Source organism: Pieris napi, chromosome 22 (genome assembly GCF_905475465.1).
Source record: "Pieris napi chromosome 22, ilPieNapi1.2, whole genome shotgun sequence".
In the NCBI taxonomy this organism is placed as follows: Eukaryota; Metazoa; Arthropoda; class Insecta; order Lepidoptera; family Pieridae; genus Pieris; species Pieris napi.
Genome location: NC_062255.1, coordinates 6,099,974 through 6,116,993, shown reverse-complemented (window position 1 = coordinate 6,116,993; position 17,020 = coordinate 6,099,974). Strand labels below are relative to the sequence as shown.

General features: G+C 33.5%; 1 protein-coding gene across 1 annotated transcript in view; it reads left to right on the top strand.

Annotated features, from left to right (window-relative positions):
* LOC125060761 (rap1 GTPase-activating protein 1) overlaps positions 1 to 17,020 on the top strand; it is a 248,782-nt gene that overhangs the window by 45,820 nt on the left and 185,942 nt on the right. Inside the window, exon 2 of the mRNA XM_047665809.1 lies at positions 14,887 to 15,009. Within this exon, the coding sequence (XP_047521765.1) occupies positions 14,939 to 15,009 (71 nt within the window). The 5' untranslated portion in view covers positions 14,887 to 14,938. The remainder of the gene's footprint in view (positions 1 to 14,886; positions 15,010 to 17,020) is intronic.

Sequence of the window (17,020 nt, the reverse complement as noted above, 5' to 3'; positions counted from 1 at the left end):
AACAAGGAGGTGATCAGGATTCTGGGTGTAACGCACAGTAACAACTATGGGTCTAAGGGTCTTAGAAACGAGACAGTGCGAATATGACTCCTGTATTTGATAATTTAATCTACATATATGTATTTTTTTTTAATAGAACGGGGGGCAAACGGGATTGGAGGCTCATCTGATGTTAAGTGATACCGCCGCCCATGGACACTCTCAATGCCAAAGGGCTCGCGAGTGCGTTGCCGGCCTTTAAAATGTATGGGAGTCAGTCATAGTGTTCTCTCATCTCTGAATCTTACCCTAATAAATGGTGGTCTACTAATGCATGTTTCCATCACCTTACGAGGCGCCTCCCCATAATTTACCTCGCAGAACACGAAAGAATCAGTTGCAGTTGCTCATGTTGCTTAAGAAAATTTTACAAAGTATTAGTTTTGTATTCCAAAATTTTCTTCAAATAGAAACCAAATTTTTTAATTACAAAGTGAGAAAGTATTTTAGTGTTTTTGTTGCTATAACTAAAGTAATTAATTGTCCATTTGGTGCATTCATTTCATCATTTCATCATTGCAATAATGCAAAATTATCGAATAATCCAGCTTAATTAGGTAAAAAACAACATCTGAAAGGAACGAGAATTGCACGGTTATTATAGTGTTAATCCAGGTACAAGGAATAAACGTACACGTTCAGGGAATAAAAAAAGTCGGGTTGAAAAATTCCTTTTTCAATTACTGCATCAAAATAAAGGCACTATTTCCATGAAACAATTGACATAATTCCACTCTGAATACCAAACATTTGGTTGTTTTTATAATACCATTGTTCTCCGGCAATTCAAATAAATTCACACGTGCCATATCATGACCATTGTCGGGTATTTTATTCCCATCAAATGAGATTAAATTCAACAAAATAAACGTTTATGAAAGTGAAATGAATTTTTGACGGACAGGATGATTGATGTTTTTCTTATGGAGTGTTTTTAAATTAATTTACTGATACGTCTTCCCTAACACGGAAGAGACTTTATTATAGAGATACTGTACTTTAATTTGCTGGGACTATATTCCATAGGATGCCGAACCACCAGCAGACGAAAAAAAAGGAGCGGCGGAGAGTTTATTGCCAGTTCTTTTCTCCCGTTCTACGCCCTTCATTTGAGAACTGGCAGTAAATGTAAAATTAGAAGCATTAATATGTACTGACGAGTCATAAGTGTAAATTATGTTACCTATATGATTAAATAACTTTTTACTTTAAAAAAAAAAAGACTGCGAAACTGTTTCATTTTTTATTTGAAGCTGCTGATCTTTCCGTTCGCATAGATTTGCCAAGTACATTCTGTGTTCCAGGTGTGTCATTAACCGGGCGAAATGCAGATTTGGCAGATCCACGTTTGTTTTCTGGGCTAGTTAGGACCTGAATCCCCATAAGCCGGACATTCCAGCAGCAGCAATATTTGTTCTGTGTTGCTATCGCAGTAGCATGTTCTTATGGAGTTCCAATAACTCTTTCTTATTGGTGTAAAATTCATACTTTAGCGTGCAATAACTACATAGACAACAGATGAAAGTTGGGAGTAAATTTGTCAGGACTACAAAGGAAATTTGAGATTTTTTTGTATAGAACAGGGCCAAATGGGCAGGAGACTCATCTGATGTAAAGTGATACACATGTACACTTTCAATGCCAGCGGGATAGTGAGTGCGTTGTCGGCCTTTTAAAAATCGGTACACTCTTTTCTTGAAGAACGTGTAATAGTCGTACTCAAGCAGAAGGTATGACTATTTCGTGCGTATTTATTAGGAAAGTCTTTGCGACTCTGGTGTCAATGTGGTGTCAAATCCACCTAGATTTTATACTTACCAATAAAATATTAACGTAAACTATATTGGTAAGCGCAACCTCAAATTAATTAAGATATTTTTATATTAATTAAAATTCCGACTTTTCAACAAACACAATTTAATTTTGACGAGGTTTCTACCTAGACTTTATAAACTGTGAACTATAAAGTCATCGTACATTTCTAAATTAAATAACTTTAAAATTCATGTCAGCACCATTGGCCCTTATCAGACGTGGGGCCTAATTTGAAGTTGTGGTTTCACTATCAAAATTGAATGTGATAATACTTTCACTTCCTTTTAATACACGCGCAAAAATGTTACAAGGTCTCTTTGAAGTTGTTCGTTTGAACCCCGGCTTCAATCGATTCCTATTTCTTTGCTTAATTAGGACATTGAAACCACCATCAAACCCGCACGTATATGACCTGATTTGAACTGTCAGGTGTTGATGGTGATCAACTTTTGAAAAATGATTAATTAACTCAGAATTGTGTCTGCCCCATAGTATGCGGAAAGACAACAAATAATGTGAATGAAATAGAAAAAAAAATCAAGAGTTTCATTTATATTTCAACTATATCCTACTATGAAACACATTTAAATACCCGTTTAAAACTTGTGCTTTTCCATTTAAAAACTTTCAAATGAGACGCATTGCAGCGAATGCATTCGCTTTCATATAAAAACATGTTTCATTTGCAAGGCTTAAAATCTTTTCATTAATATTGAATAGCTTGTTATATTATAATAGTTGTCTATTTCAGGATCATGTAATAAATAAAGTCTTTAATTTCTCTATTCATAAGAGGCACTTTGTAAGCGTGGAATTTCATCGTGGAAGTAGAACTCTCCTACTCCTACCAGAGATGTCTGTTGTTCAATTGAAAAAAAAAGTTTTCGGACGGTTCAATTCTTATTTTTGTTTCCATTATATTTGTAAATACGCCGTTTACTTCAATTTATAACTAATTTAATAATATACATACAAATAACATGTTTGAGAATTTGCAACAATTGCAGAGAACACGTCTTTGAGAAAAGAAGCCAGAATTCGGTTTATATTTGGGTCTCTTTACTAAGGTCTTTGCCGAACGCTGTCCGTCGAGATGATTCTAAACTGAGGGTCTTACAAGACTTGAGCATAGCTTAACGGAAATACTTATATAGACCTTGAACAGTATACAATTGACTGTACTCTATGATCATTCTCTTCAATAAAAAAATCATCGCTTAAGAATGGACGGTGTAGTGAATATGAGATGGTTTTGTGCATATATTTTAATAATAGTAAATTCCTTAAGATATATACGAGCAATCTGATACTAATACGCTCTGAACCCTTTGCAACACAACATCCTTTGAAACCTCCAACTTTCAAGCTTACGTTTGAAAGTTCTTTCTTGCAAACAATTTTTGAAAATCGAAAGCTACCGAAGTAAGATTGTATCAATAAACTCTCTAAAGAACAAAATGGTGCTATATATTGTAAACATGACAACGATGTGAGATGTTTAATGATTCCAATGGCTTTCTATTGAAATATTTAACATGGTGTGCGTGCGCATCGAATATTCATCAATGGGAACAATGGACAAACATTAGGATACGTGACCTTTGTCGTCTATTGTACACGAATTAAAAGGGTACAATTATTTAGCTGGTCATTGTAATTATTTAATAGTGTTACAGTCAAATGTATGGAAACAGTTGGAAGACGCTTTAGTTCTAACTAAATTCTACTATTTATTGTTTATATAAGAAGTTTTATTAACGCGGCACGCTTTATTCTTGCAGTGCCTTCACTACCCTCCCATTCAGGTATTCCGTGACTTCAATATGATGTATATTTTTGTACATATTTAAATATACATTTGACCTCGTAAGCCCCAATAAGACGCAATGTACTGTCAACTGTGTTTATTACCAAGTCATGATAGTTCTTGTTTCGAAAATCGAATTTAAGACCATCACATTAACAAGGGAGGTAATAATAAACATCTAGGTTGCTAATGTATATGAGCAGTGTTGGCCTAGTGGCTTCAGATTGCGACTCTCATACCTGAGGTCGTTGGTTCGATCCCCGGCTGTGCACCAATGAACTTTCTTTCTATGTGCTCATCTAACATTTGCTCGAACGGTGAAGGAAAATATCGAAAAGGAAACCGACATGTCTTAGACTCAAAAAGTCGACGGCGTGTGTCAGGCACTGGAGGCTGATCACTTGCCTATTAGATTTAAAAAATGATCATGAAACTGATTCAGAAATCTGAGGCCAAGACCTAAAGGGGTTGTAGCGCCACTGATATTTTTTTTTGCTAATGTAATTATTACTTAGTATAAATAGTTACTTATAAGTTATAACCTTATGGAAGGGAAGTTATGAAGAATTTTATGTTGGTTCAATAATCTTAGGCTCACATTATAATCTAGTTTTAAGATCTATTGAACTGTTTTTTTTTATAAATAGTTGGCAGTAAACGAAAAAAAAACATTCTATAATATTTGTAAACATTGTCTAACGAAATCGTTACATATAGAAACATAAGCCTTATTATGTTATAAATAGAAATCAAATTCCTATGAATTTAAGATCATCGCCGCTAAGTACAGTGGAATATGAACAGGTAGATCTTTGATATAGAGTTACTCTGGGAATTAATGATATCCTTAAATTTACTATCTTAATAAAATAAGTATTAACTGGGCATGTATTGGTATTAAAATTTAATCTTATCCAATTTAATTTTTCTTTATTGAAATACTATATTACTTAAGTCATAAAACTAGATTATTTTAACGATTAATAAATGTTGTTTATTTTTCATTCGTATTTGAATATTGATAGTTAATTTAATTACAGATATTAATAAAGTGTACTTTATAGAAGAAATTAATTGAATTACTCATTTTAGAGTGGGAATATTTTTTATTTGTAACGAATAAACTCATAGTACCTACAGGGCCGATTTGAGCTTCTAATTAGCGTTTCGCTTTGATAATTATTTTTTATATATTATAGTTAAAAGAGCTGTAAGGTTTTTCGAAATAAATAAAACCTAAGGCCTACAACGCACTAGCGGCTGGCCGCAATGCGGTGTGCCACTGCGGCGGGCTACGGTATATACGGTCCGCCGTAGCGGCCTGCCGTATTCCGGCTAACCGTCCCTATTGCGGTCTGCCGCAATCGTCACTCGTCAGTGCTTCTTGAAATATTACAAATTCAAATTTAATGACGTGGAATAAGTGATACATGTATCTTATGTTCCATAATAAACATATTTTATTTTTTTATTTTTACTCTTTTAAAATAGGTTTACAATATTTTGTTAAATAATTATATGTGATGACGTAGGTAGGACGGCTAACCGCGCCGAGTGCGCGGAGGGGACGCGGCGCGCCGCATCATTCAACCGGTGCGGCTCGCCGCAGCTCCAGATCAACCGGAGCGGTTGACGGTTGACCGCAAGTCAGTGCGTTGTTATCGTGCGGTTTCATGTAATAATCGATGTGCGGCCCGCCGCAGCGGCACACCGCATTGCGGCCAGCCGCTAGTGCGTTGTAGGTCTAAGACTTTTTAAACAAATATGAATAATGCAATCATTGAATTCACATGGTGTGAATTCAGTGTGAAATTAAATAGGTCAGTCTTACATGCATCATGTCATGTTATTGAGATAGCATAAAGATGCTTTCAGATGATGTCACTCGCAGCCCTAATCCTTCCCGCATTTCCCCATATACTCTTTAAGGACATTAACAACATATTATGTGTCCAGGGTGTCTGAGAAAAAGTAATAATGGACTGATGGAAGAGAAAGTAGACATGTACTTTAACTTGCTATATTCCATGGGATGCCCAACTACTTTAGGCAGCGAAATTTTTACATTCTGCTGCATTTTTATTTCTTACTTGTAGTTGCTGAACTATAGATTCCCCAGGTACATTGTGTTCGGGGTGTTATTAACTGTGGCAGTGAAACTATTTTTTTTTATAGAATGGGGGGCAAACGGGCAGGAGGCTCACCTGATGTTAAGTGATACCGCCGCCCATGGACACTCTCAATGCCAGAGGGCTCGCGAGTGCGTTGCCGGCCTTTAACTTTTGTCCGAGCCACGTCGTTTTCTGCTCTAGTTGGTACCTGGTTGCCCCAAACACCGGACAGTCCGGCATGTGCAGCGATGTTTGTACTGTGTTATGATCGCAGTAGCATGTTGGCCTGCCTTGCGATTCTGTAACTCACTTTTCGAACTCACACAGCGGTTTTTCGCAGCGGCGCGGTGGATGCGCTCAAATCAGTCGTGAAGCAGTCATTTTATGATTTGACATTCTAATAAGGAGGGAGCTTGTAGTTTATTGTTTATATTTTTATTTATATTGTCACCGCGACCGCCGCTGTGAAATCCGCTGTGTGAGTTCGAAAAGTGAGTTACAGAATCGCAAGGCTGGTCCGAAGTTTGAATCGGTGTAGGTATTGTACAAAAGGGCCGTGACCTGTCCTTGGGGATACGGGTCTATTATTTCAAGTTTGAATTAAACTTTACGTCGGCTTTGACGCGGCTAAGGCTATGGCGTCAAAGGTCGCATGACCAATGAGTTCTTTACTATGTGCATAATTAACGGGATTTTACACTGCATTAAATGTTCTAAGAATATTTCGTTAGGTGGTAGTTGTATGATCTAATATATAAAATTGTCGTGTCACAATTTTCGTTCCCATACTCCTCTGAAACGGCTCGACCGATTCTTATGAAATTTTTATGCATATTCAGACAACATCTATTTTTCATCCCGCTAAATGTTAAGGTCCCACCCCTAAATTTTATTTTTTATTTTTTAGACAAAACTTTTTGTTTTTTTTTATTTACTATACAGCAAACAAAAATACATACAACCCTTAATCATCACCCCCTCATAGATAGTTATTTTTATTGAATTAAAAAAATGTTTCCTAGAAATAATATACATGGCAAAATGACGTTTGCCGGGTCAGCTAGTAATTTCTAAATTAATTACACAAATTCCTTACCATACATATTAATAATGTGTCGTCGGTTAAAAATAAAACAAAAATATTCAATTTCTCAGACGTCAACGAAAGTTTAACAATTTCAGGCCAAAGTTAATTAAAACTGTTAAGAATCCAGAATATTGTTTTGTTAAGAGCGGAAACCGTAGAAGTTGAGTCGGAATATAAACTTTTGTTCCTTTAATAACTTTTCTTAACTCGTTTAAAGGGTCTATATACATATATCCGCATCTGTGAACTCATAATTATTCTAACATTAACAATAGTACCTCAGTTTTTAGAAATAATACTGGACAGGGTTGTAAAAAAATATAAATGATTCTGCCAACTTCCTGAACGAAGATTGGCAATTTCTTAAAAAAAGTGATTTTTAAAATTCCTTTAAATTTTAAAGTTTAGGTCTCAAAAACTGTTCGTTGATACTCCAGTCTTTGTTGATACTCCATTCGAACTTATGGGGAAAAATTTTCGTTGTCGTACACAGCCCTCGCAAGAGATACTTCGAAAAAAACAATTCAAATTCTGATTCCATACTTTGTACAAACACAATTTTAAAGCGGTTGCTATTTACTACAGTTGCGCTTTTTGAAGACCTTTTTTAAGCAAAAGTTTTAAATGAATGAGTTGTTATCACAAGATGGAGTAGGATCGATATTAACATATGCTTGATAGAACATATAGAATGTATTGAAGTTTTTTATATATTTAAGTGTAAAACTCCGAATCTGGAACACGTTTACAAAGATACGTTTGATGCCGGGGTACGTGGTGTAGGGAGTCCCTTTAGTTCTGTACCATGGCAACCCAAACAATAGTCTTTACCAGGGAATTACCTTCTAAATATCGAATAATCCACGGCTCCGAATAAATACACTACACAATATTATCTCGTCTCCCAAAATTTATTTCTAGACAGTAACAGTAGTATTTCTAGTCATACGCTCGTGGGTCTCACTACATCGAGAGCCTTGGACACATGTTTTTAAGTAAACATAGCAATAAGTTATTACTACAAGATGAAACTATAGCCTATGCTTTTCCTATTATAGAGTGAAAACTTAGATAAGTTAAGTGCACTTATAGTTAGTTATTTTAGTTAAGTAGCCATTTGTAAATTTTGATGTGTAACTGTTCGCACAATCAAAAGTTTGCGGAGATAGAAAAAAATTGACAATGCAAAGGGTGCGAAGGGTCTAGGACCCTAAAGTACACAATACACCCAGGTAGTTTTTCTAAAACGCGCTAACAAAGTTTTTTGAAATTTTAACAATATTAGAAAATAGATTCGTATATAGTATGGTGTCCGTTTCTTCGCGTTAAATCAGTGCGTGGGAGCTGATCTAAGTCCTTATTACCAGGATATAAGACTTGTTTTCCTGTGACTATGACCCAGTGAGCTACCTCTATATAGATGACGATCTGCATTTGGCACAGAGTGCATGTTGATGTCTCAACACCAACGATGAAGAAAAATTTGACACCTTTTTCTGAAGAAAAAAAAATTTTACTTCTGAAACTTATATTTATACTAGCTGATCCGGCAAACGTCGTTTTGCCATGTATATTTTTTTTTTAAATAGGGGTTGATCGTAGAGGGGTGAAAAAAGTAGGGGTTGTATGTATTTTTTAATGTTGTATCATAAAAAAATAGAAATTAAAAATTTTGTTTAAAAAATAAACAATAAAATTTAGGGGTGGACTACCCCTAACATTTAGGGGGGTGAAAAATAGATGTTGGCCGATTCTCATAGATACCGGATAAGCACAAAAAATTTCATCAAAATCGGTCAAGCCGTTTCGGAGGAGTATGGCAACGAAAACTGTGACACGAGAATTTTATATATTAGATTTTATCTTCGAAATCATTAAAAAATTGATGAATAAAAAAGTTTTGTCTCTCTTGCAGTGACCTTTAATGCTGGCAGCATTTCCTCGCTGTATTGCGATGCTTATTCGTTTAAGAAAGCACCAGCTCTGGGGTCACCGGTACTATCTAACAGACGCCAACTTAAATCTTACAATAATAATAAAATAATCTTTATATCTGTTCGAAACTATTAGTGATAAAAGTCGACTTTAGTACAGTATACATACACTTGTGGAATGTAATTTAAATTATAATTACTAAAAAGGGACAGGTCAAAAGACCGTAACGGACCATAACCGAAGGGTCTGGGTCTGTCATGGTGCCTGGTGATTGGTGAATGTCATGAAAGTGGAGGAAGCGAGAGGTCAGAATCAGACGGAGATCCATGGTCTGTGCCTTCCTCCCAGAAAAAGTCAGTGGTGTCTTCATAGATAATTAATAATAACCCCACTTATTGTATAGTGTATAAATAATTTCATTTACATCCTATATGCATACTACTTGCTCGGTAAATATTTCAAAGCTTTTGATAATTATGAAAAACGACGCCGCTGAGAGAAATTTAAAAATTCCTTTGTAATTCACACACCATGTTGAACGGATTAGAATATGAAAATTAATTTATAATGGTTTTTAAAATGGAGAAAGGATTTGTACCACTACCAAAAAGTTTTTATTTAAAATTGCGCAATGATACTGGCATTGAATAAAAATATATTTTTTTTTAAATATTCTTTGTCCTCAATCAAAATTTTCGTTTTTATTTTTCTCGTATGTGTAGCGTTATGTTACATAAATCGAAAGAAATATTGCAAAAAAACGCTTTATGCCATTGATATACAATGTAGTGACTAATATCAGAATTTTGAAATGTATTTATCCGTATAACACTAAAACCTAAGACTAGTTTAAAAAAATAGTTTGGTTTTGTTAAGTTATAAAAACTTAACCTTAACTCACTTTAACTATACGATGTTCGCAGGCGCTTTGAAAATGAAAACACTTGCTATTTCTCATTTTAGTAAGTAAACTCGTTACTACTTTGTTACCTATATTCTTTAACTTACCGTAACTTACGCGTTAAACGATGCTATGATCGAAAATGGGGTTTAAAAACTCTTAGGTATTTTTGTGAAGTGCAATATAGACGTCATAACATTACTATCTACCCTCACACACAAAAAAAAACAATAATTTTACATTTATTTATATTAATAATTATGATTACATAAAACTGTTGTTGTTAATTTTATTTTTTTTCTAATCATTACATATAATCAGACATAATTAAAAGCAACGTTAAAAGAAACTTCTATATTTCTAAAACGCGCTAACGAAATATTTTCACTAATTGAATTCTAATATTAGTTCTACATTTGATCTCTCGGTGTCCAGTTCTCCTCGGTTACGGCGTCTTAACGTCAAAATGTTTGAAATTATTAGTTTATTCCTTGGCCATCACTGAGCCGTATTCGGCCGGTACGAAATTGTAATCGATGTGAGCTGCTATGGCAGATTTAAGGGGGTGCAGGAGAGATAAGGCCACATTTCTCCTCTATCCCATTTGGTCGGAGTTCAGTATACTGTTCTCACATCACCGCAGGAGGCGCTTTGACACTCTTTTGATTTTGTTCACTTCTACTTTGGTAGTACATTTTTGCATTATTCACTGTGTAAAGTAATTTAAAAATAATATTGTCTTTGATTGACATAACCTTTACACATTTAAAGAAAAAACTTTTTAACCGGATTAAAGTTATGTATTATTAAAAATTTACAACTATTTAACATAATTTTAAATTTATCGTACGTACGGCCGTACGATACGTAGTCACCGTGACCACGCACGCTGTAAAGCACGCGAAACGTCGGATAAATTTAAAATTATGTTAAATAGTTGTAAATTTTTAATAATAAGTACATAACTTTAATCCGGTTAAAAAGTTTTTCTTTAAATTTAAAAATAATTTATAGCGGATTCGCACATAATATTTTAAAATATTTTGGAAATAAATATAGTCTATGTTACTTGGGGATTATGTAGCATTCAAACGGTGAATGAATTTGAAATGTTTAAAAAATAATTAAAAAAACTTTGGTATCTTTTATTAATAATGGCTTTGTTATTCTTCCTTTATATTAAATATATATTATAATGATCAATGAATCTTAGAATTTAGAATTTATTATAAATACATATTATATACTTTGTTATATTTTTTGTATATATAGGTGAAACTGTGCTTTGTTTATGTTTGAATGTGTATTCCGTTTTTGGCTTTTGTGTACAATGTAAATTTTTGGATATTGTTTAGTGGGTAGCTGTAGGAATACTGTTGAGCAAATAAATACATTTGTAATAGTTATGAATTTATAAATGTAAAATATTCAAATCTTTCCTCTTAATATTATAAATATAATATTAAAATGGAAACCGTTATTGTAATTTATTTATATAATTCTTTTGTAATATCACTTCCTATTAGAACCGTTTTCAAAAAGTATAATCACATAGAGAAAATATTTCGATTGCGCATTTTAGAGATATTTTAATTAATTCATATAATCGATAGTTATATTTTTACGCCTGCTAAATTATACAGATTCAGCTAAAATACTTCGTCTCTTTCTGATAAATTACGTTTTCCGCTATTCATCATATTTTTATAGATTAGGCGCATTATGTTTACTTGGTATATTATGTAAAGCACAAACTTTTAAGAATGTATCTATCGAAGTGTATAAGTAATTTTGACTTACAATTACTTGATTCATTAATAGCCCTTCGGTTAGAATAAATAAATAAATCAACGCGCTACAACCTTTTTAGGTCTGGACCTCAGATTTCTGTATCATTTGTCAATCTAAGTAGCAAGGAGGTGATCAGCCTCCGCCGTCGACTTTTTGGGTCTAAGGCAAGCCGGTTTCCTCACGATGTTTTCCTTCACCGTTCGAAAAAATGTATGCGCATATAAAGAAAGTCTATTGGCATAGCTAGGGATCGAACCTATGACCTGAGGGATGAGAGTCGCACGCTGAAGCCACTAGGCCAACACTGCTCTTTGGTTAGAATACACAGATCAAAAGCGTCACGCGCCAACAATCGTTACTTGCAATTCTATTAATTTTTACCTGCTTTTTTTACCTGCACCCTTGACGTCACTGGGATAGCAATTTTTTTCTTATGAACCCTCAAACGCGATAACAAAGTTTTGTTAGATGTTAGATACAAAACGAATTTGTAAAGTAAAACCCTTGGGAGTCCGTTTCTACACAGGAAGGGTGGTTGAACCACTCAATTATTTGGAATGTTGTAAAATACTCTGGTATGGAACAAACATCATGGAGCGATTGCTGATTGATGACGAAAGGGAGGTGCTGTGCACTCAAATCACTGATGTAGAAGATTTGACTCCTTTTTATTGATTGAAGTTATTTTTTACGAAGATACAAGAGCATTGATGGCTCAGTCGCGCTTCTTATCTCTGACGTCGAACATTGATGCGCAATGAATACTTGTTTATACGGTAACATCGTGAGGATATCCGCATGTCTTATAGTTAAACTATAACAACTTCTTTCAGAAGGCTTACGTTTCTAGAAAATAAAAATCATCGAAAACTTGTAAAAAAAACAAATCTCGATTTAAGTTCGGCGGCGGTTGTTGAAGAGATATTCAAATGTTAAGTGAAACTCTTTGTTTGTTTATTACTTGAGCTTATAACTTACATAAAATTAGGGGTTGTGGGGTGGCGACGCTGGATTAACAAAAAACTAACTTGACTTTTTTAAGGGTTGTAGAATCTAAGTGACACTTCAATTAAGTGTAGTAGATATATTGGACATTATCGGAAACGAGAATGTTATATTACAATTTATAAGTGAAAAACTACAGGGCTCATTGTGGTTTAAGTGTGCGATGATTGGTAACATTTGGTTAACGCATCTAATTATTTACTAAAATATATATAAGTAACTTAATGAATGTTCGGTTTAATAACTCTTGCAACGCAGGTTTTCTACCGTTTAAATTTGTGATCCATGTAATACCAAGTCGGTCTATTTATTCAATACCTCTTTAAGGGAACTTCTGTTTTAAGTTATTACTTAATTAGTTAACCTAGCGACATCTTACAGTGACTATGTCAATATCAAAAACTATTAAACTAGCTAATTACGTAATAACTTAACACTTGTCTGCTAGAAGTGCCTTAGAGTTTTGATGATCGGTCAATCAGTAAGTGACAAAATTAAGAAATTCGACTAGTTATAATTCTTAAAGTACTCGTTCAAATTGAATGAAATTTGAAATACACCATGCTTATACAATCCATGCTTGGTAACTTAGATTTCTAATTTTGGCCACAACGAAGTTATAGGGTCGAAAATAGCCTGAACTGCTTCGAGATAAGGATAGTACGGCCGTGCCCCCAGAAACAAATTGTCAAACTGTTGACTGCAAAGCCTAATAAATGGTCTTAGCACTGGTTGTCTTATTATAAATAATAATATTGTGTATAAGTTATTTTTCTTAAGATGTTATTCTTTGCCACACTGGACACAACACCTCCTCCCCTTCTAACCTCCCCGGTTAGAAAGGAGGTAAGGGTTTTGTGTTTATTTCTGTAAATCTATGTTTTAAGTTGTTATTTTTATTGTTTGTGTATTTAAATACTACTTCATATCTACATTATAAATTCTTGTTATTTTACTACTGATGAGTGTTTTCCTAGTTGTTCGAGCATGCCTTCATCCCTGGTTTAAACCTGTAGACATCGGCTTGTGTCAGACACAGAAATTGATCACCTTTTATAAAAAAAAACATTATCACGAAAATCACACTTTTTTTGTTTTATTATTAGATATTAATAATACTTTGCAAAGAAATATTATACGTTAGAACTGTCTATCAAACTGTAATATAGTTATTTTCCACCAAAAATAAATGAATAATTATGTAAATTACTATTATTGTTATAAAACTTATGTAATTATTACAGTAACAACAGCCACAGAAACTTATAACTATTGCAATTAATTACAGCCATCAAAGAGACTTGGAAGCAGCCAAGTGCAAAGTTCAAAGAGGTTTGAAGTTAGGGTTGCCAATTGTTAAATAATTATCTTTGTATACATACGGCAGGCTTTGTTTGCGGTTCAAATCCAAGGGAACAAAAAGAAGAAACAATCTGTAGCATAGAAAATTTTTTATTATAAGTAAATACAATGTAAAAATTAACTCACACCCGTATTAGGATTGCTTTTGTAAACGTAGCATATTGAACGTCTCACACACTTTTTATTACTTTCATATTTCTTTTTCTGATACAATCTGCTTACGCACAAAAAAAGATACACCAATAAAAACAGTTTTTATATAAGTTGTCATGAAATGAGTTAGTTTTAAATCAAGTTCTCAAACAAAGTAAATTTTTGAAGTTATACTTCTTTAGGCGCGTTATGAAAAATTGATGAGAGTGAAATTTTACGATGCGCGCGCTCCGTGTCACAAAATTAACAGAATGAAGTTGCCCACGGAAGATGCTACGGCATTGGACATACAATTTGAAAACAACATTCGAATAATAATAAAATTTATGTTACACTTAATGTAAGAGAATAATAATAAATATTCATTTATTTAATTTTTCAAATGTAAACTAAACTTTATTGACTATATTGACTCCTTTTCCAGTCTTTGATTATTTAATTGTAATTAATTATTTTCATGCAATCAAAAACAATTTTTAATAATGCCTGAAGTATAACTTCTTACGCGCGTACATAAGTATACGCACCCTTTTTATATCTGAGATGGAAATGCATTTGCGCATCCCCTTCCCCCGAAAGTCGCAGGAGAATGTGATTCTCACCAGAATCTCTGCTATTCAGTAACTAGGTGAGCCCACTTAAACTACCTCGAGTAGTTACTACATACGTTACGCGATAGAGACTCCGGCGTCGCCCTCGCATTCTACCGGGGCCTCAACGGCATTACTGTGTCGCTTGAAACTTCTGGTGCTGTATTACAAAGAAGGTAGGAGATGGGCATATCTTCTCCTATTTACTCCGCGCCTTCTCACCCTCTCTAATTTTTCCTTTACCTAGATATACACATAATACATATTTAAACAGTATTTTTTTGTTTCAGGACTGCTTAGTGTTTGTGTAAAGTGAAACATACTGTCATGTAATCAACAACAATGCTGAAGATTCAGATGTTAGAATCCATCGTTAGCAATGAAGAAGAAAATCAGGAACCACAAAGGAATGGGTGAGATAATATTTATTTTGTATTGGTTCGAGACTTCGCCAACTCTCCTACGGCGCGGGACAGCTTATACACTTAAATATTAATTTTAAAAAACCTAAAAGGTTTTTCTTAAAAATCTCTAAATGTTTCAACGTATTTGCCAACTTAAATTTATTTGTAGCTAATTACACATTCTTTATTTAAAAATAACGTTAAACATTTCATATTAAAGCTAAATTATTTAAATTTAATACAAAAATTAGGATTTTTAAAAATAGAACGTATAGTGCATGTCCTAGAAAAATTCTTCGCTGTGCTATGCTCATCTGATGGCCCATGCTAAGTTGCAAAGACAAATTAAGTCAACAGCGAATTTAAAAAGAATGCCACAAAAACCGACCAAGAAAATATGGGCTTAATAGGTAGTGCTGTGACTAAGTTATGGATCTGTTTTCTTTTTGTATAAAAAATATTTTTTACCAATAAAACATACAAGATTTAAAATGAATCAATAATATCGTTAACGTATTTGTGGCAAGCCTCTGCCAGTTCACCCAGTTTCTATTTGGAAACGTTTGGTATTGATCGGTTACTCGGTTGTAAAAATGTTGGTCGAAAAAGCCTTTTGACGTACCAACAGGAATTTCAGCCAATACAAATGCCGCTTCTAACATGTTTTAATTTCTTGAAACTATTAGAAAAAGTTATGTATGATTCTATAGTCATATATATAATTTTAAGAAAAACAATATAGGGAGCGTTCAAGTATTACGTAACGAATTTTGGAAGGGGGGAGGGTTCTCTTGTAAAACGTTACGATGCGGGGCGGGGATTAAATTACGCGTTATTGTTAATATTATTTTCGACTTTCCAGTACTTTACGGTACAGAAAAACGTTACTCAATAATCTCCAAAAATAGCGTGAAGTAATATTTGAACGCTCCCATAGTTAAACAATACTTATAATAAACAAATAATATACAAAAAACAAAGTAATGGTAATCTTAAATAATAAATCTTTTCTAAATTATTTTCCAAAATAAACTTTTCACGTTATATATTTCGAATAAATCTTACGATTTTATTATAATATTGATGTATTTAACGATAGAATGTATAACTCTTATTAATTTCTATTGAAATAGAAATGTGCACGTACGTTGTATTGCATTAATTTAACAAACTACTTTTTTAGTTTTTTACATAGGCTTCACAAATTCGAAATCTCTTCCATCAATAACACAACTAAAAGCGTTACAAAACGAAGAAATACTTACTTGTAACTTTTACTTACACTAATTAACCAAAAAAACGCAAATAAATTACACAGTTTTAGAAAACCCAAAATAGCATTGAGTGTACCAAAAGATTTATATTGATCACGTAGTTTTGTTTGTCAAAGCAACACATGAAATCCAAGGGGATCGAAGATACCATTACATCTAATGAATAGCCCATTACAGCGTTTCGTAGGATCAAAATAAGATATTTTTCAATAAGAAAGATCATTGTTTTTTGTTAAATAAATATGTATAAAAGGACTTTAAAGCAAAACTGCTATATAAACTATATACGTTACACACATGCTTATTAAATATCATAACTCAAAAATATATGAAATTGTCGTTCCTTCGTTCGGTATTGTTATTTAATTAGGTTTAAGATTTAGATCGGTACGAAAATAGCGATCGAATTTAGGAACCTACATTGAGATCTCTTTAAGCCCATGGCAGTCCTCCAACAACGGCTGACTACTGATAATAAAAACATCCCTAATAAAAATGGTCGTATTAATATTATAAGTACTAGCTGGACCCGGCAAACGTTGTTTTGCATGTATATTATTTCTAGGAAACATTTTTTAGTTCAATAAAAATAACTATCTACAATAATATAAAAGGTAGGTAGGAGGTTGTTCGTAGAGGTTCGTTGTTTGAAAATTAAATTGAATGAAATTTTGTATGCTGTATCATAAATTTTTTTTTTTTTTGGGGTGGACACCCCTTATCACTTCGGGGTTAGAAAGATAGAT